Source organism: Arvicola amphibius, chromosome 15, assembly GCF_903992535.2.
Source record: "Arvicola amphibius chromosome 15, mArvAmp1.2, whole genome shotgun sequence".
In the NCBI taxonomy this organism is placed as follows: domain Eukaryota; kingdom Metazoa; phylum Chordata; class Mammalia; order Rodentia; family Cricetidae; genus Arvicola; species Arvicola amphibius.
Window position 1 is genome coordinate 48,967,194 of NC_052061.1, and position 24,978 is coordinate 48,992,171.

Sequence of the window (24,978 nt, forward strand, 5' to 3'; positions counted from 1 at the left end):
TGGAACTTGCTTTGTAGACCACACTGGCCTCGAACTCAGAGATCCGCCTGTGTCTGCCTCCCTAGTGCTGGGATTAAAGGTGTGTGCCGCCACCACCTGGCTCCAAAGAGAGTTTTATATTTTTGCTTATCTATTTAAACTTTATTTTTATTTTTGTGTATGGGTGTTTTGCCTGCATGTGTGTGTACCCTGTGCATACATTGCCCACAGTGGCTGGCAGAGTGTCGAATCTCCTGGAACTCAAGTTAGAGGTTGTCTCCATGTGGGTGGACCTCTGTGAGAACAGGCGCTCTTAACCACGACTCAGGACCTTTGGAAGAGCACGCTGTGCTCTTAACCTCTGAGCGATCTCTCCAGCCCCATAATATATAAATCTTTAAAAATATTTTGTTAGATTGCTTTCTTCCTAATATAAACAACACAAATCAAAGATTCTCCTTGTGTGTTTGAAATGGTCTGTGATCTCCTTTGTCACAGAGGGAGTAGGCTGATAGGTGGTCCCCCTGGGCTGTGAGAGGAAGCAGCTCCACTGAGGATGGAGATACATTTTTGTGTTAGGTCAGGCAGATAGTAGCCACTGCTTCCCTGTTTTGCTAGTGACACACAGCTTCCTGCCCTGACTCTTTTTGCACAGAATCAGCTTAAAATGGCACGCTTCACCATTGTGGATGGGAAGACAGGGAAAGGAGTCAGCTTCCAGGATGTGGCAGGAATGCATGAAGCCAAACTGGAAGTCCGAGAGTTTGTGGATTATCTGAAGGTGAGAGTCCTGTGCTAAGGCCATTAAAGACGGGAATAGGTGGTGGCGTCTTCTCTCTAAGAAGGTAGGTGGGATGAGCAGACACTGAGACTGGAGTTGGCTCCATGAGCTAGATGTTATTTGTTAAGGTACCACTCTCAGCTTATAGGTGTGATGTTCTGTACCTGGGAAACCAACAGCATTTCCCAGTATGCAGTTGGCCATCAAAGGAGAAGAGTGTAGTTGTCCACTTCAGCTAGACCATCTTTTCTTTTGGAGCTGAAAGCCTATGAAGCTTTGTTTTTCTGGACCCCTGAGACTGTAGCTGATTCACGACTGTCATAGGTTCTCTTCACATGAGTCACTTAAACATTCTCCGTGAAAGGCTGAGTACTTAGTGTCACATGTCTGTTCCTCACTAGAGCCCAGAACGCTTCCTTCAGCTTGGTGCCAAGGTCCCAAAGGGTGCCCTATTGCTGGGACCTCCTGGTTGTGGGAAGACGCTGTTGGCCAAGGCAGTAGCCACGGAGGCTCAAGTGCCCTTTTTAGCAATGGCTGGCTCAGAGTTTGTGGAGGTCATTGGAGGTAGGTATGGGCTGGAAGTAAGGGCAGGTTTATTGGCCTAGTGCCTGGGATGGCTTTTCACATAACCCTCCCTAACATGGGGAGCTGAATGGAACAGAGAAGGACAAACATAGCCCGAGTTCCAATAAGCTTTGGTCCAAGCCAGGCAGAGGTGGCACACACCTTTAATTCCAGCACTCAGAAGCAGACACAGGTGGATCTCTGAGTCTGAGGCCAGCCTGGTCTACAGAGTGAGTTCCAGGATATCGAGGGCTACACAGAAACCCTGTCTTCAAAACAAAACAAAACGAAACAAAAAACAAGAAAACAAAAGCTTTGACCCACATCCACTTGGTGTGTTTTGATTCCACTTTCATCTGTGGCTTGGAAGTCCTGGATGGCAAGACGGCACTTCTGGTTCATCTACAGAGAGTGGCTGGTTAGATATAGGCATCTTTGTGGAAGATTTGCTTAGCTGTAACCCAAAAATAGGATTTGATTTCCTTCATCTACCTATCTCTTGACTCTCTGTGTCCCCTCAGGCCTGGGAGCTGCCCGTGTGCGGAGCCTCTTCAAGGAAGCCCGGGCCCGAGCCCCTTGCATAGTGTATATCGATGAGATCGATGCTGTGGGGAAGAAGCGGTCCACCTCCATGTCTGGCTTCTCCAACACAGAGGAAGAACAGACCCTCAACCAGCTCCTGGTCGAGATGGATGGTCAGTGCCAAGCATACCTTACCATACACTGTACACCAGAGGAGACTCTGACCCTGTCAGAGTGACGGCCTTCAGGGCAGATGAACCTGGTGACATTTTTTTGTTCAAACTTCTGGAATATCACTAGTATGGGTATTTTTTTTTTAGCCACTGTTACTTATTGTTCACTCCTGCCCTAGTGAGAACATTATGCAGAGAATAGTTTAGATGCTGACATCTAACAGCAAAGTCAGCTTAAGAATTGTCCATCCGCTTGCTACCTTTAACAAACGCCGCTTTCACAAGCTGGGCAGTGGTGGTGCATGCCTTTAACCCGAACTCTTGGGAGGCAAAGATGGGAATCTTTGTGAGTTTCGGATCAGCCCGATCTACAGAATGAGTTCCAGGACAGGCTCTAAGCTCTAAAGCTACAGAGAAACCCTGTCTCAAAAAAAACAAAAGAAAGGTGTGCGGTGGTAGTGCACACCTTTAATCCCAGCACTCGGGAGGCAGCGACAGGTGGATCTCTATGAATGCGAGGCCAGCCTGGTCTACAAGGGGGTAACCCTCCTTGCAGGATGGTTATGTTAAAGACATCTTTTTGGGGGATTGTGATGTAGGTTTTTGATTTTTTGAGACAGGGTTTCTCTGTGTAACAGCCCTGATTGTCCTGGACATTACTTTGTAGACCAGGCTGACCTCAAACTCAGAGAGTCTGCCTGCCTTTGCCTCCTGAGAGCTGGGATGAAAGACCTGCACCCCCACACCTGGCTTGTGTGTTGTGTGTATGTGTGTGTGATGTATTCTTAAGGCCAGGTAAGGCATTTATTTTGGGAGGAACAGTTCAATAACATGATCCTCAAGGCATTCAGAGTCACACGCCACATCCATGGTGGAGAGTGATGGGAGAGGACACATGATGTCTTCCTTCGGCCTTCATACACAGGTCCATGCTTGAACCTGCATGTGCATGCATATGTTTGCACGCCTCACACACAGAGGCATGTGAGAGTTCAACTCCTAGCTGTTGTGATGTCAGAGGGGCTGGTGCACCCTGGAAGTTATTTCATGAACTGTAAAGTTGCTACAGGTTTAAAAATCAAAGGATAGGCTTGTACTGATGGCGCATACCTTTAATCCTAGCACTTAAGAGGCAGAGGAAGGCAGATCTTTGTGAGTTCAAGGCCAGTTCTAACACAGCTAGGGCATCACAGAGAAATCCTGTCTTGAAAAAAACTTAAAAAAAAAATAACCTAAAAAAAAAAAATCAAAGGATACTTTAGGTAGTGGTGGTGCACATCTTTAATCCCAGAACTTATGAGTCAGAGGCAGGCACATCTCTGTGAGTTTGAGGCCAGCCTGGTCTACAGAGCAAGTTCCAGGACAGCTAGGACTACATAGAGAAACCCTGGCTCAAAAAACCCTAAATCAGTCAGTCAAGGAGTGGATAGTTCTAACACTGAAGAGAACAGGCATTGTGTTTTTGAGATGGTGTGAGAATGGCTGCAAACAGAGCTGCCCACAGCCCTGCCTTTCCTGGCCCTTTTGTTGTCCAGTTGTCTGTCCGCATATTAGTTCAGAGCCCGTGGCAGGAGCAACAGCTACCCCAGCAGCTGCTTTGCACACTGACAGCAAGTACTCAGGGGCCAGTTCCCAGAGCACAACTGCCTTGGGAGGTGTGGCTGGAGCAGTTAGTTCCCTGCTGAGGGCAGAGAACTGCTAGAGATTCCCCGTTCTTTCAGACCAGGCCTTGGTCCATGACATGATGTGATGGTCTTTCTTGTCTCAGCTATGGCTCTATGATTTATAAAGTGAGGCGGAACACATATCCCTCATCCTTCTGAACGTTGACCAGGCATCCTTAATCATGAGGGAGACTCCAATAAACCCTTCTCCTGTGGGTGTCTGGCCCCCTCAAAGATATATTTTATTTAAATGGGAGCTTAAATGGATTTCATAACCTTACTATTGAACTAGAAAAGAAAATCTGTTAACCAGTGTGTTACCTCACACAGCTTGACGACAGAGGCCATCTTTTTCAAGAGATCTGAGTCTACTAGAAAGCATGACGTTTTTCTGAGCTGAATTTCTCTGAACGACCATAAAAATAGCTGTTTGTCCCCCAGGGTTGGCTGAGGCACTGGTTGCTGGTCAACTTGGCCCAGCACTAGCAAGTCTCTTTGTGTTCTCACAGCTGTGCCTGGCTCCTTCAGATACTCTGAGACTAGTCTTTGTTGTCTCTGCAGGAAGAGCACTTTCTGTTCATTGACGTGCAGAGGAGCAAGTTGAGCGGATGTGGTGCTGGTCGTGGGAAAACGCCCCAGGGAATGAGGAATCCTAGTCACAGAGGCCTAAGCACAGGTGCTGTGGGCCTTTCTGGGACTGTAAAGCTATACGAGAGAGCCTGAGGCACGTGCCCCAGCCACCCACCTGCTTACCACACAGTCACTTGGCTGAAGGTGTATTCTTAAGAAAAGGACTTTTTGGAGGGGGCACTTTTGAGACAGGGTTTCTCTCTGTAAAAATCCTGGCTATCCTGGAACTCTCTCTGTAGACCAGGTTGGCCTCTAACTCACAGACATCTGCCTGCCTCTACCTCTCCAGTGCAGGGATTAAAGGTGGCGTGTGTCACCACCACTGCCCAGAGAAAGAATTATTTAACGTGAAGTGTTCTGTTGTGGTATATGTTGTACAAGTTTTTGTTTGGGGAAACAAATAGAAAATGTGAATGCTAATTCCACATAGGAGACTTTTGAAAATCCTAACAGGGCCAACCATGGTGGTTCACACTCTTAATTCCAGTACTTGGGAGGCAGAGGCAGGTGGATCTCTGTGAGTTTAAGGCCAGCCTGGTTGTAGCAAGTTTCAGGATATCCAGAACTACATAGTTTCTGTGTACACCCGCACCCCCAGACCAAAAGTTAGAAGTGAACACTGGAGTGAGAGAATCTGCTCTGTCTGGGGACTGGCTACTGTGCTGGTGCGGTGTGGTAATAAATGTGGTTACTCTACGCTGATGTTGTCAGGGTACGGCCAACTTCTCTTTCTTATTTATTTATTTATTTATTTTCGAGATAGGTTGCTCTGTAGTTTCTGAGCCTGTCCTGGAACTAGCACTTATAGACCAGGCTAGCCCCGAACTCACAGAGATCTGCCTATTTCTGCCTTCTAATTGCTGGGATTAAAAGTGTGTGCCACCACAGACTGGCTGACAGGTGGCTCCTGGAATCCACTCCTCACATCTCTGTTGTGACATCGACCCAGCTCATGTGTCTGTTCCCCATTCTTCTCCCACACAGCCTCTCTCCAGCCTAGCTGGTTTGAGAGCCTGAGGGATTCTTCCGCCTTCAATCCCCATAGGAGTGATAGGAGTATAGACGCTTGTGCGATGCGTCTGGCGTTTGCATGAGTTCTGAGAATTCAGACTCAGGTCCTCATCCTACATAGCAAATGGTTTTAGGTTTGTTCTTTTTTTTTTTCCTAAATGAGCCATCTTTCTAGTCCTGTTGTAATTTTTTGTTTTGTTTTTATTAGTTTGTTTTTAGGGCTGGGTGGGGGCAGAGTCTTACCATGTGGCCTTAGCTGGCCTGGGTCTCATAGAGATGCATCTGCCTCTGCCTCCACATGCAGGGCTAAGGCACGTCATCGTGCTCCAATTCTAGGACAGCCTGGTCTACAAGAACTAGGTCCAGGACAGGCTCTAGAAACTACAGGGAAACCCTGTCTTGAAAAAACAAAAAAAAAAAAAAAATTCTTGTTTTGGAAGGGTGTCTATGTCTTTGCTCTCCTGGAGCTCGCCCTGTAGACCATGCTGATCTAAAACTCACAGAGATCCTCCTGCCTCTGCCTCCCAGATGCTGGGAGTAAAGGTTGTGTGCACCACCACATCTGTCTATAAACCTTGTTGTGTAGCTGATTTTTCCCCAGTCAGATCTAGTCAAGGATCTGGGGAGGTTTCTTAGCTACTTTTTAAAAAACTACAGGTGTATAAATGTTTTACATGTGTTTGTAAATATGTGTACCATATATGTGCCTCGTGCCCATGGATGTCAAAGGAAAGCAAGCAGACCTCCTGGAATTAGACTTACAGATGGCTGTGAGCCACCTGATGTGAGTCCTCTGCAAGAGTGGCCCTGGCTTTAACCACTGAGTCCTCTCTCCAGCCCTACGTTTAATATCCTGGACAAGAACCCTCATGCCTAAACCCAAGTGTTAAAGTGTTTTGGCACCATACAGGAAGGGTGGTGGCAGCTCAGCAAGAACTGTGGCTCCTGGGGTGAGAATGTACTACTCCCTTGCAGGGATGCTGCCTGCATCTCCAGGGGGTCTTTGGGCAGTTCTGCCTCCATATATGGCCAAGGGAAAGTGCTGTTGTTGAAGAACAAGCAGCTGCACACTTTTAGCATGACTTTGAGAGCCATTGGGGAGGTGTCCTCACCTCATCATCTTGTTGGGAAGGAATCTGGTGGCCTTTTTGTCCCTGGACCTTTACTTTTCCCTGCTATGGTGAAGGGGGTAGGGGAAAAGCCATCTTGTTGAAATCCCCCACTCCAAAGGCCGCTCACTGTGTCTGCTCTGCTCTCCCAGGAATGGGCACTACGGACCATGTCATCGTCTTGGCATCCACGAATCGAGCTGATGTTTTGGACAATGCTCTGATGAGGCCTGGGCGACTTGACAGGCATGTCTTCATTGATCTTCCCACTCTGCAGGTCAGAACTGCTGGGAATGAGGGCAGCTAGCTTTGCATAGCACAGTTCTTGTGGCCTGGGCACAGCCTTTCCTCCCTGGGAACTCTAGATTTGTAGTTGTCATTGTTCTTTCTCGGGGCTTAGGCTTGGTGTGACATTACTTTTTTTTAATATTTATTATGTATACTATATTCTGTCTGTGTGTATGGCCAGAAGAGGGCACCAGACCTCACTAAAGATGGTTATGAGCCACCATGTGGTTGCTGGGAATTGAACTCAGGACCTTCGGAAGAGTAGGCAGTGCTCTTAACCGCTGAGCCATCTCTCCAGCCCCCATTGGTGTGACATTATTATGGCTACTGGGGCCCAAGTATGTGGCCATGCTCCTCTAGGAGCCATAAAAATACCCAATGTCCTTTTGTAGTTGTTTCGTTTTGGTTTTTATGACAGTCTTGCTATATATCCCAGGCTGGCCTTGAACTTGTGATCCTCCAGCCCTCCAACTTCTTCTTCTTCTTCTTCTTCTTCTTTTTTTTTTTTTTTTGGTTTTTGAGACAGGGTTTCCCTGTAGTTTCTAGAGCCTGTCCTGGAACTAGCTCTTGTAGACCAGGCTGGCCTCGAACTCAGAGATCCGCCTGCCTCTGCCTCCCGAGTGCTGGGATTAAAGGCGTGCGCCACCACCGCCCGGCCTTCTTCTTCTGCTTCTTCTGCTTCTTCTGCTTCTGCTTCTGTTTCTGCTGCTGCTGCTGCTGCTGCTGCTGCTTCTTCTGCTTCTGCTTCTTCTGCTTCTGCTTCTTCTGCTTCTGCTTCTTCTGCTTCTGCTGCTCCTGCTTCTGCTTCTTCTGCTTCTGCTTCTTCTGCTTCTTCTGCTTTTGCTGCTGCTTCTGCTGCTGCTTCTGCTGCTTCTTCTGCTTCTGCTTCTTCTGCTTCTGCTTCTTCTGCTTCTTCTGCTTTTGCTGCTGCTTCTGCTGCTGCTTCTGCTTCTGCTGCTGCTTCTGCTGCTTCTGCTGCTTCTGCTGCTTCTGCTTCTGCTGCTGCTTCTGCTGCTGCTGCTTCTTCTGCTGCCTCTGCTTCTTCTTCTGCTGCTTCTGCTTCTTCTTCTGCTTCTACTACTTCTTCTTCTTCTTCTGCTTCTGCTTCTGCTTCTGCTTCTGCTGCTGCTGCTGCTGCTGCTGCTGCTGCTGCTGCTGCTGCTGCTGCTGCTGCTGCTGCTTCTGCTTCTGCTTCTTCTGCTTCTGCTGCTCCTGCTTCTGCTTCTTCTGCTTCTGCTTCTTCTGCTTCTGCTTCTTCTGCTTCTGCTTCTTCTGCTTTTGCTGCTGCTTCTGCTTCTGCTTTTGCTGCTGCTTCTGCTTCTGCTGCTTCTTCTGCTTCTGCTTCTGCTGCTGCTTCTGCTGCTGCTGCTTCTGCTGCTGCTGCTTCTTCTGCTGCCTCTGCTTCTTTTTCTGCTGCTTCTGCTTCTTCTTCTGCTTCTTCTTCTGCTTCTGCTTCTTCTTCTTCTTCTGCTTCTGCTTCTTCTGCTTCTTCTGCTTCTTCTTCTGCTGCTGCTTCTGCTTCTTCTTCTCCTTCCTTTTTTTTTGGTTTCTTGTAGACCAGCCTGGCCTCAAACTCACAGCGATCCTCCTGCCTTTGCTTCTTGAGTGCTAGGATTAAAGCCACCACCGCCCAACATTAGCTTCAACTTCTTGAATGCTGGGCTCACAGGCCTAAAGATGGGACTTGCTCAGTGTTTACTCACTGCTCTTTCCTGGTTCCACAGTGAGCGTAAATTTCCCCAGTGTGTCCTGTCTTCATCTCTATGGGTATGGAGTTGACTGCACTGGCCTAGGTTGAGGTGGTTTTTTGTGTTTTTGTTTTTTCTTTTTTGAGACAGGGTTTCTCTATGTTGCCCTGGCTATCCTGGAACGCTCTCTGAAGACCAAACTCTCATTTGCCTCCCAAGTGCTAGGACTAAAGGTGCGAGCCACCACTGTCTGGCTTAGGTTGAGTTTTTATATTAAATTCTCTCAAGTCAAAATGAGGGCATTTCTCCTTTCCATCTTGAATTTTATGAGGTCTTGGGGTTTTTCATCCCTCCCTCTTAGATTTATTTATTTGAGCATTTTTATGAGAGTTTGTCTACATGAATGCATGTGCACCATGTGTGTGCCTAGTGCCAGAGGAGGTCAAAAGAGAGTATCGGATCCCTTGGGTCCCTAGGAACTAAAGTTTCAGATGGTTGTGAACCATCATGTGGCTACTAGGAACCCAACCCAGTTCCTCTGAAAGAGAAACAAGTGTTCCTAACCTGTGAGCCATTTTCTTCAGCTTCTCATCAGCTTGCCTCTCTAAATTGGTTTCCAAAACCATGGGTATGACTGAAAATGTCAGTCACGCAGAAGCCAGTGTCCTATGACACCACCAGTTTCATTCATGGAGCTCATGGGAGAAGGGTTCGTCTTGTTAGCAAGTGTGATGAATTTAGTCGTGTCCCCCTTCTGTGACAGGAGCGGCGGGAGATTTTCGAGCAGCACCTGAAAGGCCTGAAATTGACCCAGCCCAGCAGTTTCTACTCCCAGCGACTGGCAGAGCTGACACCAGGATTCAGTGGTACGACCTTGACCCCAGTACACAAGGTCATAGTGGAGCATCTACCTGCCAGTGCAAGTGCTGTCCCTGTTCTGAGTCACTAGTCAGGCCTGGGTGAGACCAGGGGTGAATGTGAGCAGCAAAGGGATGGTGGATGCAATAGCAGAAGTGTTGTGTTGCTCACCCGACTTCACAGGCAGCCCTGTGGTGTCTCCACTACAGTAGCAGGCAGCATCATGATGGCCCCAGAGCTTCTGTCGCAAAGGACTGCGAGACAGTCTTCCTGTGTCTCCTCTACATAGAGAACACCTTCTAGTTTAGACTGTCCCGCCAGGCCTCCTCCGCACAGTCCCCATGGGATTTCCAGTGAAGTAGAAATCACAACTCAGTGCCTGCAGTGGTGGCGCACGCCTTTAATCTCCGCTCTCAGGAGGCAGAGGCAGGCGGATCTCTGAGTTCAAGGACAGCCAGGGCTACACAGAAAAACTCTGTCTCAAAGGAGGGGGGGAGAAATCACAGTTAGGTTTCCTTTCTGTATAGCTCCCATTTTAAAGGTACATTTAAAATTACTCTGAAAGCTAGGCTGCTGGCTTATGCCTATAATCGTTACTTTTCAGAATTTGTTAATTTATTTTTATTTCATATGCATTAGCATCTACGCCTAGAACCTTAAGCACTTGAGAGTCTGAGACATAAAAAATAAAAATTGTTGTGAGTTTAAGGACAGGCTAGGCTATAGCATGAGATCCTATCTCTAAAAATAAAAACAAAATTTCTCTTAGACTACTTTTTCTTTTTTGATTATACTTTAGTTTTTAATAGAATTTGTACACATGAGATCCCTTCATTCTTATTCTTTTGTACACATAAGAAATGTCAGGTGCCATTAAACAGCCCAGGAGCAGATGGGAAAGGGCTGCAAGATCCAGAGCAGCATGACATTGCAGTGCTGCCTGCTCTCCTGCCTCCCTTCCTCCCTCCTGCACAGCTCACCACTGCTGGCATTTATTTCCTTCCTCTCCCCTCCCTTTTCCTATTCTTCTCCCTCGCTCCCATCTCCCTTCCCTTCCCTTCCCTTCCCTTCCTTTCCCTTCCCTTCCCTTCTACCCTTCCTCCCTTCCTTCTTTCCTTTTTGTTCCTTTCTCTGTTGTGTTGCAATAGAGTTCTATTATGTAGACTATGCTTGCCTAGAACTTGTAGTTCTCTTGCCTCAGCCTCCCCAGTAATGGAATCACTATGCCCCCACTTCTGGCTTTTTCCATTTTTGTTTTTCTTCATTAAAAGCTCAGTCTCCCTCCTTCCTTCTTTTTCCTTTCCTTAAATGCTGACAGGGAAGAGCCAGCCCCACCCCCCATCCCTGCCTGTGGTTTGTGTTGACAGGCGCCGACATCGCCAACATCTGCAATGAGGCTGCCCTGCATGCTGCACGGGAGGGGCACACATCTGTCCACACGTTCAACTTTGAGTATGCGGTGGAGCGTGTCATTGCCGGTATGAAGACACACCCCTTGTTAAGGCTTGCTAGGGCCAACACTTTCAGACAACCAGTCAGAAGTTGTCTGTGCCAGACAAGATGGGGGTTGGGTAGGTGCAAGTAGGCCCAGGTTCTGTCGTTACGTCAGTAGCAAGGAATTGTTACTCTTCCTCCATTTGAGATATTGTAAATTTATCTAAGAACAGACTTACTCCTCAAGCAAATATAAAATCATCTTCAAGTCCAGTGTGCTGGCACACATATTTGTAATGCCAATACTTGGGAGGTCGAAGATCAGAAGTTCAAAATCATCCAAGTCTACATCTAGGCCAGCCTAGATGAGATACTATCTCAAAAAACTGGGGGGATGGGAGGGCAAGGCCAGGCATAATGACACACACCTTTAATCTAAGCGTTCAGGAGGCAGAGGCAGGAGGATCTCTGAGTTTGAGGCCAGTTTGGTCTACAACTTGATGAGTTCCACAAAAGCCAAGTTATGTAGAAACACCTTATCTCAAAAAAAAAAAAAACCCTCCAAAAATAAGTTCCCTGTACTCCCATCTGTGGCATTGATTATCCCAGGTAACATAAAGTGACTGAGGGCCCACCTCAGACCAGGTGAGGCACAGCCAGCCACGTATGGTGGAGGGTAGAGGCTGCTGACCAAAGGCCACCTGCAGGATCTCAGGGAGAGGGATAAGCCTGCCACTGACTCTCATTTTTCTGAAACTAAAGACTCGAGTGATCAATAAGGTGGAGCCTCGTTTGCCATCAGGAGGATGGGGTGCTGTTTGTCTAGTTTCAGTTGGTGTATGTTTTCTTTGAGATGGGATCTCATCATATAGCCGTGGCTGGCCTTAAAATCACAGAGATCTGCCTGCCTCAGCCTCCCAAGCGCTGGAATTAAAAGCATGAATCATAATGTCCAGTGAACAAGGTTGCTTTGCAGTGGTACTTAACCAAAAGCTTCTTTTCTTTTTTTCTTTTTGAGACAGGGTCTCTATGTAGTCCTGGAGCTCTCTAGGTGGACTAGGATGGCCTTAAACTCATAGATCCTTCTGGCTTTGACTCTGGAGAGCTGGAATCAAAAGTGTGCACCACCATGCCTAGCTCATTTTAGCATCTTGAATGGCATGTGCTGGAACCTCCTACACAATTTCTTTTTTTTAATATTTATTTATTTAGTATACAATATTCTGTCAGTGTGTGGGCACCAGACCTCATTACAGATGGTTTTGAGCCACCGTGTGGTTGCCGGGAATTGAACTCAGGACCTTTGGAAAAGCAGGCAATGCTCTTAACCGCTGAGCCATCTCTCCAGCCCCCCCCCCTACACAATTTCTGTGAGCCATGAGTACATCAGACACAGTGGCAGCTGATTGTTCAGCTGGAGGTGATTATGAGTGTCAAGTGCAGGACCCTTGGCCCCACTTAAAAACCAGGTTCCCTCAGAGCCAAGATGGAGGTTTACTTAGTGTTCAACCCAAGACAGTTAGTGTTTAATGGGCCTGCCAGTTCTCATTCGCTCATCCCTGTGATGTCAGCTCCCCAGAAAATAAAAACCTTAGAGAAAACATAATTCTTAATTTTTTAAATTTTTGGTTGTTCATTTGTTTTTCTTTTTCTTTTTTTTTTTTTTTTTTTTTGGTTTTTCAAGACATGGTTTCTCTGTAGCTTTGGAGCTTGTCCTGGAACTAGCTCTTGTAGACCAGGCTGGCCTCGAACTCACAGAGATCCGCCTGCCTCTGCCTCCCGAGTGCTGGGATTAAAGGCGTGCGCCACCACTGCCCGGCTGTTCATTTGTTTTTCGAGACAGGGTTTCTCTATGTAGCTTTGGAGCCTGTCCTGGAACTTGCTCTGTAGACCAGGCTGGTCTCAGACTCACAGAGATCCACCTGCTTCAGCTTCCTGAGTGCTGGGATTAAAGGCATGCGTCACCCCTGCCTAGCTACATACTTTTACTTTTTTATTTATATTTTTGAGAGAGGGTTTCACTATGTAGACCAGGCTGGACTGGAACTCACAGAAATCTGCCTGCCTCTGAAACTCCTAAGTACTGGGATTAAAGGTGTGCATCACCGTGCCTGGCCAAAACATTCTTTTAGAAAAAGATATGGGCAGATTCCATTCTGTTCTCTACTGGCTGCTATGAAGAAATCATAACTAGGTAGTGACAGCTCTGTTTGTCCCTCCCTCAGGAACTTCTTGCTTCCAGAGGCCCAGCCTTGGGAACCTGTGGCATTTGTCCTGTCTTAGTTAGGGTTTCTATTGCTGTGAAGAGACACCATGACCATGGCAATTCTTATAAAAGAAAACATTTAATTGAGGTGGCAGCTTACAGTTCAGAGATTCAGTCCAATATCATCATGGTGGGGAGCATGGCTGTGTGCAGGCAGACAGGATGCTGGCTACATCTTGATCACAAGGCAGTAGGAAGTGGACTGTCACTCTCAGCAGGATCTTAAGCATATATGAGACCTCAAAGCCCACCTTAGCAATGACATACTTCCTCCAACAAGATACCTACTCTAAGTAGGCCACATCTCCTAAAGTACCATTCCCTTTGGGGGCCATTTTCTTTTCAAACCTAAACATTAACTCATGTCAGGTGTGGTGGCACCTGATGGCTTGGGCAACATAGTGAGACCCTATCTCAAAAAGCAGCAACAGCAAAAAGATAATACAGAATGGAAACTTAATGTTTGAAAAGCTTGAGATGGTAAATGACCAGAAGCTAAGCAGGGAGGGTTAAGTAGACATGCCCCTGAGGTGTGAGGCCCTCATCTCGTGGAGGGAAGAATGGAAGCAGAACCGCAGCAGAGGCCTCCCCATCCTGTCAGTGACAAAGTCCAGAAGCCACTCATGGCATAGGGAGGGACGCACTGAAGGTGAAGACTGTCCTAGTTCCTAACGAACTGCTTTGATAGCCCTGGGTAGTGGCACACACCTTTAATCCTAGCAAAGGCAGGTGTATCTTTGAATGTGAGGCCAGTCTGGTTTACAGATCAAGTTTTAGGACAGCCAGGGCTACACAGAGAAACCCTGTCTCCAAAATTCAAAACAAGAAAAGAAAAGAACTGTTTTGATGGTTCCCAGGAAACACTCCACTCCACCTCTTTCCAGGGTTCCCTGGGGTCTGGCTGTCAAGAGGGATGTCTGTGTGAAGTGTCAGCAGAGCTACAGAAGTGCCAAGCAAGAAGACAGTGCCCAGAAGGGACCCAGCATATTGTTCCTGAACTTGGTTCTTGTCTTCTTTCAGGAACTGCTAAAAAGAGTAAGATCCTTTCCAAGGAGGAGCAGAGAGTGGTTGCCTTCCATGAGTCTGGCCATGCCTTGGTCGGTTGGCTGCTCGAGCACACAGAAGCTGTAATGAAGGTAAGTTGTGATGGAGAGTGGTGGGCGATCTGAACTCCACAGACCTTCACCCATCTGGTCTGGGAAACACCACATGTGTTTCTGTTATGTGAAAGAAATTTTATCACTAACTTGGCATGACTCTGGCTGTAGCCCTAGCAGAACTAGGAGGGAGAGGCTGGAGCAGGTCCTAAACCTTAGTTACCAGGCATGAGGGGAAAGTTTTCTGTGTCCAAGTCCTCTGTCTCTGACCATTTGAGCCTCATGGCAGAGAGCTGAACTTGTTTCTGCTCAGAACGGCAAATGTTTCTTGGAAATAGTTTCCAGAAATCATGTAGACTATGCATAGTGACCCTTGAGAAATCCAGGGATATGGGACAAGAGTTGTGGCATCCGGCTTACCCTCTAGGGAGGCCTGGGTAGCTCTGACAAATAGCAAGGATTTCATAGGGGCTGGTAACACCACTGTTCCCACCCCAGCAGTTCAGGAGACAGTGCAGCAGACAGCGGACTGCCTGTATGTGCACACTTGCTCAGTTCCGCTGCTGTTTTCAGAGCTAACAGCACATTGTCCGTTCTCTTTGAAGTAGATTGGAGCGGTCCCTCTGTGTTCCTGGGATTGGCAGGTTAATGCCTACCTGCTACCCCATGGCATATTTGGCTGTCACTGATCTGGGGACATGATCATGTCACATGATCATGGGGGGGCAGGTGGGCTGGGCACTGATGAACTCAGTAGCAAAATAAATACTGTTTCAAAATGCCAAACAAATGCCAAACTCAAAAAAAAAACTTTTTTTTTTTTGTTCTTAAAATTGTCACTTGATTTTTATGGCTGCAAGCATAGCTGTGTTCCGTGAAGGAACCTGTGGCTGTCACTGTGATCCTGACAGATCGTGACCACAGTTTGTTCTTATTGTAGACATTAAATCATCTTCTAAGAAAATTTCTTGCCAGACATTGGTGGTGCACACATTTAATGCCACAGCACTCAGGTAGCAGAGGCAGGTGGCTCTCTGTGAGTTTGAGGCCAGCCTGGTCTACAAAGTGAGTTCCAGAACAATCAGGGCAACACAGAGAATCCCTGTCTCAAAAGACAAAACAATTTTCTTTCTGCTGGGTGGTGGTGGCCTACCACACCTTTACAACCTGTCTCAAAAAAATTATTTTCTTTATATTATTTTATGTTCAGGTATTTTGGCTACATGTATGTCAGTATACCACATATGTGCCTAGTTCTCATGGAAGCCAATAGTGGCCATTGGATCCTCTTGAACCAGAGTTACAGGTGGTTGTGACCCACCATGTGGATGCTGGGAATCAACCTCAGAATCCTGTAGACAGTCAGTGCTCCAACTACTGAGCCATCTCTCCAGCCCCCATCTTTTTTTCTTTCTGGCAGTTCTGGGATCCAACCCAGGGCTTGCACATGGTAAGCAAGCTCTTTACCACTGACTGTCATCATAGCCCTGACTTTGAAAGTTAATGCTAGCTTCTGCCTGGGTCTCACAGGCAGCTGGGCCTGCATTGACCTGTCCCACACACTTTTCTTTGTCATACAGCAGCTTCTTCTTGGCCTGCTGGAGAAGTAGTCCTACCTCTTCCTCAAATGTCTGGCATTGTAGGAGGAGAAGGCAAGGATAGGATGGCCTCCCTTCCTTGAGTACATTCCAGAGTTTCCCACGATCAGTGCCGACTGGCATGTGAGGTGAAGTTTGCCCTTACACGCTGGGACTGCTTCTAAGATACCTGCCATGTTGGGACTGGAGAGATGGCTCAGAGGTTAAGAGCATTGCCTGCTCTTCCAAAGGTCCTGAGTTCAATTCCCAGCAACCACATGGTGGCTCACAACCATCTGTAATAGGGTCTGGTGCTCTCTTCTGGCCTCTAGGCATACACGCAGACAGAATATTGTATACATAATAAATAAATAAATAAATAAATATTTTTTTAAAAAAAGAGAGACCTGCCATGTTGACTTGCTATGCACACAGTGCTACTGATGAACACACCACACAGAAACTCCTGTTTCCACAAGCTGCTTCTGCAGCATGAGGATTCTCTAAGAATGTGGCGTATAGCCTAGCCTGGGTGGCCACTTGGCAACCTGATGACGGTTTTAGGAGGCTCCGTCTCCCTTTGAGCTCACTTGCTCCCTGCTCTGTTGGTGCTCTGCAGGTCTCCATAGCACCTCGAACAAACGCTGCTCTGGGCTTCTCTCAGATGCTCCCTCGGGACCAGTACCTCTTCACCAAGGAACAGCTGTTTGAGCGGATGTGCATGGCACTAGGTGGTCGCGCGGCTGAGGCCATCTCATTCAGCAGGGTGACCTCTGGTGAGGAGCCAGCCTTAGGGTTTGTCTTCATCAAAGTCCTCTGTCTAATGCCTGCTTCCTTCTGCTTAGTGCACTTAACAGGGTGGGACTGGTGGAAGGTGTGTGCAGTGCAGATGGAGTCTGAGCCAGAGGAGGCCTGGAACGAAGCAAAAGCCTTACTTTAAGATACTTATTGTAAACCAGGTGGTGGTGGTGCACGCCTTTAAACCCAGCACTTGGGTGACAGAAGCAGGCAGATCTCTGTGAGTTAGAGGCCAGCCTGGTCTACATAGCAAATTCCAGGACAGCGAGGGCTGTTAAACAGAGAAACCCTATCTTGGAAAGAAAAACAAAAACAAACAAATAAACGAAAAGGTACTTATTTTAAAACTTTCATATAGACTGTAAATACATTTGCTTGGTTAATCGCTGGTCATGGCTACATAGAACTGGATATTAGAGCATTTGCTAGATATCCAGAAAGGTAATGGGGGTCTCAGGGACATTGTGCCGCAAAAGTGACGGCTTCCTTAGTACAGACCTGGCCATACGCTTGAGTGTGTCACTGATGTAAGGCAGGCCCATGTCCTGAGTAGTTAAGTTTTTTCCTTTAAGAAGCAGTAATGAGCCAGTAAAATGGCTCAGCAGGTAAAGAAGCTTGCTGTCAAGACTGCTGATTGGAGATCAGTCCCTAGAATCCATGTTGTGAAATAAGGGAACCAATTCTAGCAAGTTCTGGCATTTGCCTGTGTGTATGTATACACATATAAAAAATGTAATTTAAAAAACAGAAACGAAGTCCCAGTTAGTGTCTTGCTATGGAAGTTGTAAGGGCAGTGTTGTGGGAGTCTGGTGCTGCTTGGGCTGTGACAGGCTGAGGTCAGGTGCTCCTGTGTACATGCTCTTCAGAATACCTCTCTCTCTGGATTCCAGGGGCCCAGGACGACTTGAAGAAGGTCACCCGCATTGCCTACTCCATGGTGAAACAGTTTGGGATGGCACCTAGCATTGGGCCCGTCTCCTTTCCTGAGGCACAAGAGGGCCTCATGGGCATTGGACGGCGTCCCTTCAGCCAGGGCCTCCAGCAGCTGATGGACCATGTGAGTGGGCACAGGCCTCACTGCCCATGGGGGAGAAGCATCTGGGTGTCTCCCCTGCAAGAGCCTGTTAGCAACCTCAAACGAGCATGTACTGAAGGCCTAATGTGGCTGGTCTTGTTCTGAACTCTGACCTGTTAAGTGTGTTCTTTTGGCTGAGGACCTGGATGGCTCCAAATAAAGGTAGATGTGGAACTGGGAAGAATGTCCAATAGGATACCAAGTGGTAGAGCAGTGTACATGATCCCTGTAGCTCGCAAGCTGAGCCAGCATGGCACCTGGGTCTGCTCAGGGCCAGTCGTGAGCAGCAGCCGTGGGTTGTCCAGTCGCTCTCTCGAGGGTGAGGATGGCTGGTGGGGTGAGAACAGAAGACAGTGCTGCTGTGTGTTGGGAAGGATGGGCCTGCTCCTGAGCCGTGTTTTCTGCACCTTGGTGTTGGAGCTGGCTGTCAGTGCGTCTGTGGACAGTGCTCCATACCGCTCTCATGACAGACTTATCTCTTCCTTTACAGGAAGCCAAACTGCTGGTGGCTAAGGCCTACAGACACACTGAGAAGGTGCTGCTGGACAACCTGGACAAGCTGCAGGCGGTGAGGGCATGTGGGCCAGGTGTCCCCAAAGTGTCTCTGGAGCCTACAAGTGTAGGGGACAGTGTGCTCAATACTGACACGCCCTATTCAGCTAGAATGTGTTTCCCGTCTTCTCACTACAGTCTCATCAGAGCAGTGCATTCAGAGGAGAGTTTCCTCTGCCCTCGTGCGCAGGCCATGTAGCGCGAGCAGTAGCAACATGGAATTGTAGGGGTTTCCCGCACTCAAACTTTTTCTCCGGGGGAAAAATAGCTATTTTTCAATTTATTGTTAATTATGTGTGTGTGTTTGTGCAGGTGTGTGAGTATCTGCACTTGAGTGCAAGTGACCATAGAGGCCAGCGGAAGGAGCTGGAGCTACAAGTGGTTGTGGCCGCCCGAGCAGAGAGCTGGGAGTGGAGTGTGGCTCCTGCACGAGTAGTGTGAGCGTCCCTCCTCCTCCTCAACCTCTCAGAGCTCTCTGCCTCCCAAGTGTTAGAATCAAGGTGTGTGCCACTATACACACCTAGTATATGCTCCTTACCACCAAGACATCTCTCCAGCCCTCCCTCAAATTTTTTCAAAGATCTTTTTTTTTTCATTTTAGAATAGATTTAGATTCAGAAAAACTCTACCTATATAGTACAGCGTTCCCTCATCATCAGATGTGTGCCCCGCAGTCACCGTCTCCTCGGTACCGGGCATCCCAGCACTGACACGTAAGAACTGAGCCCTTAGTGGATGCTCACCTGCTTACCTTCCCAGCGGCCCGGATCCCACCGGACACACAGTCACTGCATCTTGTACTCCTCCTTCCTGTGACAGTCTCTCAAACCTCTGTGCTAAGGACAGCACAGAACTGCGGGATGTCCTGTGGGGTTGTCTGGTATTGCAGTGTGGGCAGTCAGTTTTGAAAAGGGAAGAAGGCTCCAGAGGTGAAGACACTGTCCCTGGGTTATGATGGCTTCTACCCAAAAGGCAGTGCCACATGAAGACAGACAGCTGATGTGGGTAGTTATTTCTAGCCTTTTGCGTCCTTAAAATGAGGCACCTGCACCAAGCATTGCTGCTGCAGGCTTGTTGGTACAGGCCTGCCATCCCAGCTGTCTGGAGGCAGAAGCACAAGGATAGCTGAGTTCATGACCAGCGTAGCCTACAGAGTGACATCTTGCTTCCAAAAATTAAAAAAAAAAAAAAAAAAAAAAAAGCCAGGTATGGCGGCACATACCTTTAATCCCAGCACTCAGGAGCTACGGAGGCAGGCAGATCTATCTGAGTACAAGTCCAACCTGGTCTACCAAGCAAGTTCCAGAACAGCCAGAGTTGTTACACCAAAAAAACCTGTTTCAAAAAAAAAAGAACCAAAAAAACCCCAAACGTTTCAGACCCTCAGAGTACTGGTCCTATGGCAGTGCAGTCTCTGCTGAAGGAACCTCTGCTTAGTAAGGAGCCAGTGTTACTGAACAGAACTTCAGCTTACTGTACTGGAGGGGTAGGGATTGGAAAGACTGCCAATGGGGTACCCACTGACTGCAGACTGGACTGAACTACAGCGAATAGGTTTTAGTCTAGTGACAGATGAGAGCAAAGGGGAACTGTGCCTCTTCCAGCACAGCTACAGACATCACCCTGGGGCCTAGATGTCTAAAGCCCAGCATCACCAAAAACAAAAGGAAAATGCGGAAGAGTTTTCTTTTAAATATTGGGTGTTTTTTTAGATTTACTTGTTTAATATCTATGCATGTACCTGCGTGTATATATGTGCACCACAAATGTGCAGGAACCTGTGAAGGTCAGAAGAGGTCGTTGCTTCCTTGGAATTAGAGTTATAGACAATTGAAAGCTGCCATGTAGGTGCTGGGAACCAAATCCAGGTCCTCTGTATGAGCAGCGAGCAACACCTTTAGCCTCCGAGTTGGGAAAGTTTTGTTTTGCTTTTGTTGTTGAAATAGAATCTCACTATGTAGCCCCAGCTGACCTGGAACTAGGGAGACCTCAAACTCATAAACCTGCTTTTCCTTTTGTCTCTAGTGTGCTGGCGTTAAAGAAGTGTTCCACTATACCCAGCGCTTGGGATACGGCCACAGACACAGGACCTTTAGGATAAAAATATTTTCTGGGCCAGGCATGGTAGCATATGCTTGTAATCCTGGCATTCAAGAACTTGAGACAAACATAGCAAGCTTGAAGTCAGCCTGTGTGTGTGTGTGTGTGTGTGTGTGTGTGTGTGTGTGTGTATTTCTGTCTGGGAATATAATAATGACGATGGTGAAGATGATGATGTTCATGTTTGACTGTATCCAGAGGAGCAGAAATCCCTCCCTGTTGTGTCAGTCGGTGCCTAGCTCCACAAATTCCAAGCACGAGGCTCTGTATTTAGCTCCCCCGCCTGCCTCTCCCAGACACACATACCTTGTTTGGTGAAGGAAATTGCAGTTGCCAGAAATAAGCAGAGGTTTTGAAAGGAAACAGAAAAATGAATGAGGCTGGCAGCTGACAGCTCACTGTTAGGTAAAGACAGGGAGCAATTCTTTGCCTTAACTGCCTTTGCGCCTGTGTCTCTCTGGGAAGCCGACCTTTCTGAGGCACCCTGCTCACAGATTAGCCCTCCTGCTCTCCTAGGACACAGAGACGGTCTGTGGGATGGGTCTCATCTCTGACGTCTGCCCTCCAAGGCTCTTGTCTTTGTCCAGGGCACTCACACTGCCGTGTTTGTTCTTTCTAGCTGGCGAATGCCCTTCTGGAAAAGGAAGTGATAAACTATGAGGACATTGAGGCCCTCATTGGCCCACCACCCCATGGGCCAAAGAAAATGATCGCACCACAGAAATGGATTGATGCTGAAAAGGAGAAACAAGCCTCGGGGGAGGAGGAAGGTCCGGCTCCCTAGCCCCCACCTCCAAGGCCCAGCACCTGCAGTTAACTCGGAACTTGTCGGCCAGCTGCCATCAGCCTCCGAGTCTTCTCACCTGAAGCTTGAATCTCAGCCTCTGTCAGCTCTCTCTGGTTTCTGATGAAGACTTCTGATATCTATTTATTGATTCAGGATTAGTAAATCGTTGGCAGAGACAACTGACCTCCCATGTGTATTGCTTTCCTTGTGGGGAGTGTGCATTTTGAGTTGAGTTCCTGGGCTTCAGGTGCCGTCTCCATGTTTGGCTCTGTAGATCTGAAGGTGGCCCACCAGTTGAACTGAATGATCCCCTGTTTGTGTCCTGGGTGCCCTCAGAATGCTAATAGGATCCGAGATGAATGACCCTCTGAGCTGACTGCATCACAGTGCACACTCATTGGGTGTGGGGGTTGGGAACAGGCACTGGTGGAAGATGCAGATACTGCCACCTACTGCCCTGTGCACCAGCAAATGGAGTCTCCCTGGCCAGGTCCTCCTTATGTGGAGTGCCTTGGCTTCCACTACCAAAATTGATAGCTTTCCCATTTTATGGTAGAGAATTAACATTTGAGCTGTGCAGCCCTGAGTCTCGTTTCCCTTCATACCTTGAGCCCTTCAGTGGCAAGAGAAGCCCTTTGCGTAGGATCTGAACTCAAACCATGTGGGGTGTGCCACAGGCGCTTGCTGGCTCATAGTTCCTGCCCGTGGTGCCTCCACCCTTCCTGTGCAGGGGCATTTGGAGCAAGGGTTATAGTGACTTCCTGTCAGAGCAAATTGTTGTTACTGCCCAGCACTCTGCACCTGAGGAAGCTGTTGAACGGTAGGAAACAGTAGCAGGACCAGCAGCAGCATTTGGGGCGGCTCAAGGAGTTTGTAAGAACATTTTAAGTTTGACCTGAGTTCTGATTCTTTTTTTTTTAAATATTTATTTATTATGTATACAATATTCTGTCTGTACGCCTGAAGGCCAGAAGAGGGCACCAGACCTCATTACAGATGGTTGTGAGCCACCATGTGGTTGCTGGGAATTGAACTCAGGACCTTTGGAAGAGCAGGCAATGCTCTTAACCCATTTGAGTCATCTCTCCAGACCCCTGAGTTCTGATTCTTACCGAAGAGTAGTGCATAATTAGGTTTCCTATTTCTCTAAGCAGTGTCTTAAGCAGGCATGATGACTCTGCAGACCTGATAACCTCAGAGTCCTCTGACCAGTCCATGCCGGGGCACACAAATGCCCAGATCCATACACACAAATAAGTATGCCAGGCTTGGACGTACTTAGAGGAAGATACAGGCAGAATTTGATGAATTTTGAGCCCAGTCTAGTAACCTAGAGTGTTCACACCAATCAGAACTACCTAGTGAGACCCTATCTATAAAATAAAATGAGAATAAGCAAATGTAAAAATTGTTATCCACTGAAACAGTCCCATCTACCTATCTTTTTTTTTTTTCCTTTTTGGTTTTTCGAGACAAGGTTAGGTTTCTCTGTAGCTTTGAAGCCTGTCCTGGAACTCACTCTGTAGACCAGGCTGGCCTCGAACTCACAGAGATCCGCCTGTCTCTGCCTCCCGAGTACTGGGATTAAATTTATGATAAATGTTTTGCCTGAACGTATATATATATATATATGTGTGTGTGTGTGTGTGTGTGTGTGTGTGTGCCACATATATATATATATATATATATATATATATATATGTGCCACATATATATATGTGTGCCACATGCCGTGCTTGGTACCCATGGATGTCAGAAGAGGCACCTGGTCCCCTGGAACTGCAGTTATAAATAGCTGTGACCGCCATGTGGGTGCTGGTGAGTGCCCCTAACCACTGAGCCATCTCTCTAGCCCTTTTTTTTAGACCAGGTCTGGATTATGTAGCCCTGGCTGGCATCAAACTTTTAATGATCCTCCTGTTTCTGCCTTGTGATTGCTGGGATTATGGGCATGCACCACCAAATCCAGCCAGAAACACTATGCCACTCTGATATTAATTTTTTTAAAAATCAGAGTTGGGGACTGGAGAAGTATGGCTCAATGGTTAAGAGTGTTTACTGCTTGCTTTTTTTTTTTTTTTTTTTTTGGGGACAGGGTTTGTCTGTGTAGCTCTGACTGTCCTGGAACTTGCTTGCTCTGCAGACCAGGCTGACGTGAACACGCAGAGATCTGCCTGCCTGTGCCTTCTGAGTTCTGGGATTAATTAAAAGCATGCGTCACCACAGCCTGGTGTGTTTACTGGTTTTGCAGAAGAACCCAGGATTTGATTCCCAGCATGCATATGGCAGCTCACAATGGCCTATCTAACTCTAGTTCTGAGGGATCCAATGCCCTCATCTGGTCTCTCTGGGCTCCTGAACACATGTGGTGCACATAACTCATGTAGGCTCACACACATAAATATTAACAATTTTTTAAAATCAAAAGAGGGGTTAGAGAGATGGCTCAGTGGTTAAGAGCACTCATTGGCTGTTCTTCCAGAGGTCCTAAGTTCAATTCCCAGCAACCACATGATGGCTCATAACCATTCATGAGATCTGGTGCCCTCTTCTGGCCTGCAGGCATACATGCAGGCAGAACGCTAGATACATAATAAGTCTTTTTTAAAAAAATCAAAAAGGCCGGGCGGTGAGGCAGAGGCAGGTGGATCTCTGTGAATTTGAGGCCAAGCCTGGTATACAAGAGCAAGTTCCAGAATAGGCTCCAAAGCTACAGAAAAACCCTGTCACAAAAACAAACAAACCAAAAAACAAAAAAATTAAAATTATGTGATTAAAGGAGTCCCAGATTATGAACACCAAGAAAGCTTATTATTGAATCAGGCTGGAATTTCCTGATGCTCCCAAACACCTAAGTTTCAGTAAGCACTGGACGGGAAGGAGCCACTTAAGGAACAGCTTGCTTTGGAATGAGCATGTCACAGCAACAAGCTGAGGCTAGTCATGCAAGAGATTGCAATCCTGTACAGAGCATGCCTCTCCTGCAAGGGTGTCATCCAACAAGCCCTTGGGTAGGACTGCGTTTGTAGAGTTCTCTGCCCAGGAGAACGGGAGCTGGAGCTTGAAAAACTGCATCAGCCAAGTCTTTGCATAACCGTTCACTTCTGTGTTCATCTCGGTTTTATGCACCAGAGGAAACTTAAGGGCACAGCTGTACTTCCTTTTAACTAACTCGATTCTAAGCCATGTTTCCGTTTCAGACCCCTAACAGCCACCACTGCCCCAAGCAGCACTGTAGCTGGAGCTGGAATGCAGGTGCAGGCCTAAGTTAGTGGTAATCACCTGAGTCTGTTTGTCCAGAAACAGAGGATGGTGGTGGAGATGGAAACATCGCTGAGATTAGAGAAAGCCAGGTACTTGGCAGTAACAGGAACGGGTCTGAGAAAACACATGCAAAGGGACTTTCATTCAAAGAAATGAGTACCGTGGATCAAGGCATTCATTAAACAAATACTTCTCTGAGCTGGGTTGACAGCTCAGGAAAGGAACTTGCTGGCCAGCCTTGAAGGTGTGAGTAGCCCCTGGCTGTAACCATGGGAAAGGGTTCATCTCTGGAGGGGATTGGCCAGTCAGTCTTGCTGAATTGGGAAGTTCTAGGTTCAATGAAAGACCCTGTCCAAAAATAAGGTGGAGGGCATCTCCAGCATCAACTTCTGGCCTCCACCCCCACAAACTGAGTATTGAACCTAGGGTCTCAATCACTATAATATAGTCTGTTGTGTAACAGGCCAGTTCTCTGCACTCAACTGCATCCTCGGTCCTCTCTTCATTATATTTTCTATGCGTGTGAGCATGCCATGGTACCCAGAGGGCGCTCAGCAGACAACCTGGGGAATTCAATTCTCTCCTTCCACCATGTGGGTGGGTCCCAGGAGGAGTGAAACTCAAACGGTCAGACTTGGCAGCAAGCACCTTTAACCCGCTGAACCGCTGAATCATCCTCCCAGTTTTTTTTTTTTTTTTTGAAAGATGGTCTCACTAAGTCTCCCAAGAAAGCACTGAAATTGCTAATGTCCTGCCTGTTT

At 47.5% G+C, this 24,978-nt stretch overlaps 1 protein-coding gene across 2 annotated transcripts in view; it reads left to right on the top strand.

Moving 5' to 3' along the window:
* Window positions 1-21,136, top strand: part of Spg7 (SPG7 matrix AAA peptidase subunit, paraplegin) — a 45,013-nt gene extending 23,877 nt beyond the window's left edge. For both annotated transcript variants that reach the window (XM_038312825.1, XM_038312824.2), the window contains 11 exons: window positions 635-760; window positions 1,162-1,324; window positions 1,846-2,019; window positions 6,586-6,710; window positions 9,173-9,275; window positions 10,635-10,745; window positions 13,988-14,103; window positions 16,261-16,417; window positions 17,330-17,496; window positions 18,005-18,082; window positions 20,786-21,136. In XM_038312825.1, the coding sequence (XP_038168753.1) occupies window positions 635-760; window positions 1,162-1,324; window positions 1,846-2,019; window positions 6,586-6,710; window positions 9,173-9,275; window positions 10,635-10,745; window positions 13,988-14,103; window positions 16,261-16,417; window positions 17,330-17,496; window positions 18,005-18,082; window positions 20,786-20,950 (1,485 nt within the window). In that variant the 3' untranslated portion in view covers window positions 20,951-21,136. The remainder of the gene's footprint in view (window positions 1-634; window positions 761-1,161; window positions 1,325-1,845; window positions 2,020-6,585; window positions 6,711-9,172; window positions 9,276-10,634; window positions 10,746-13,987; window positions 14,104-16,260; window positions 16,418-17,329; window positions 17,497-18,004; window positions 18,083-20,785) is intronic.
* Window positions 21,137-24,978: the final 3,842 nt, after the last annotated feature.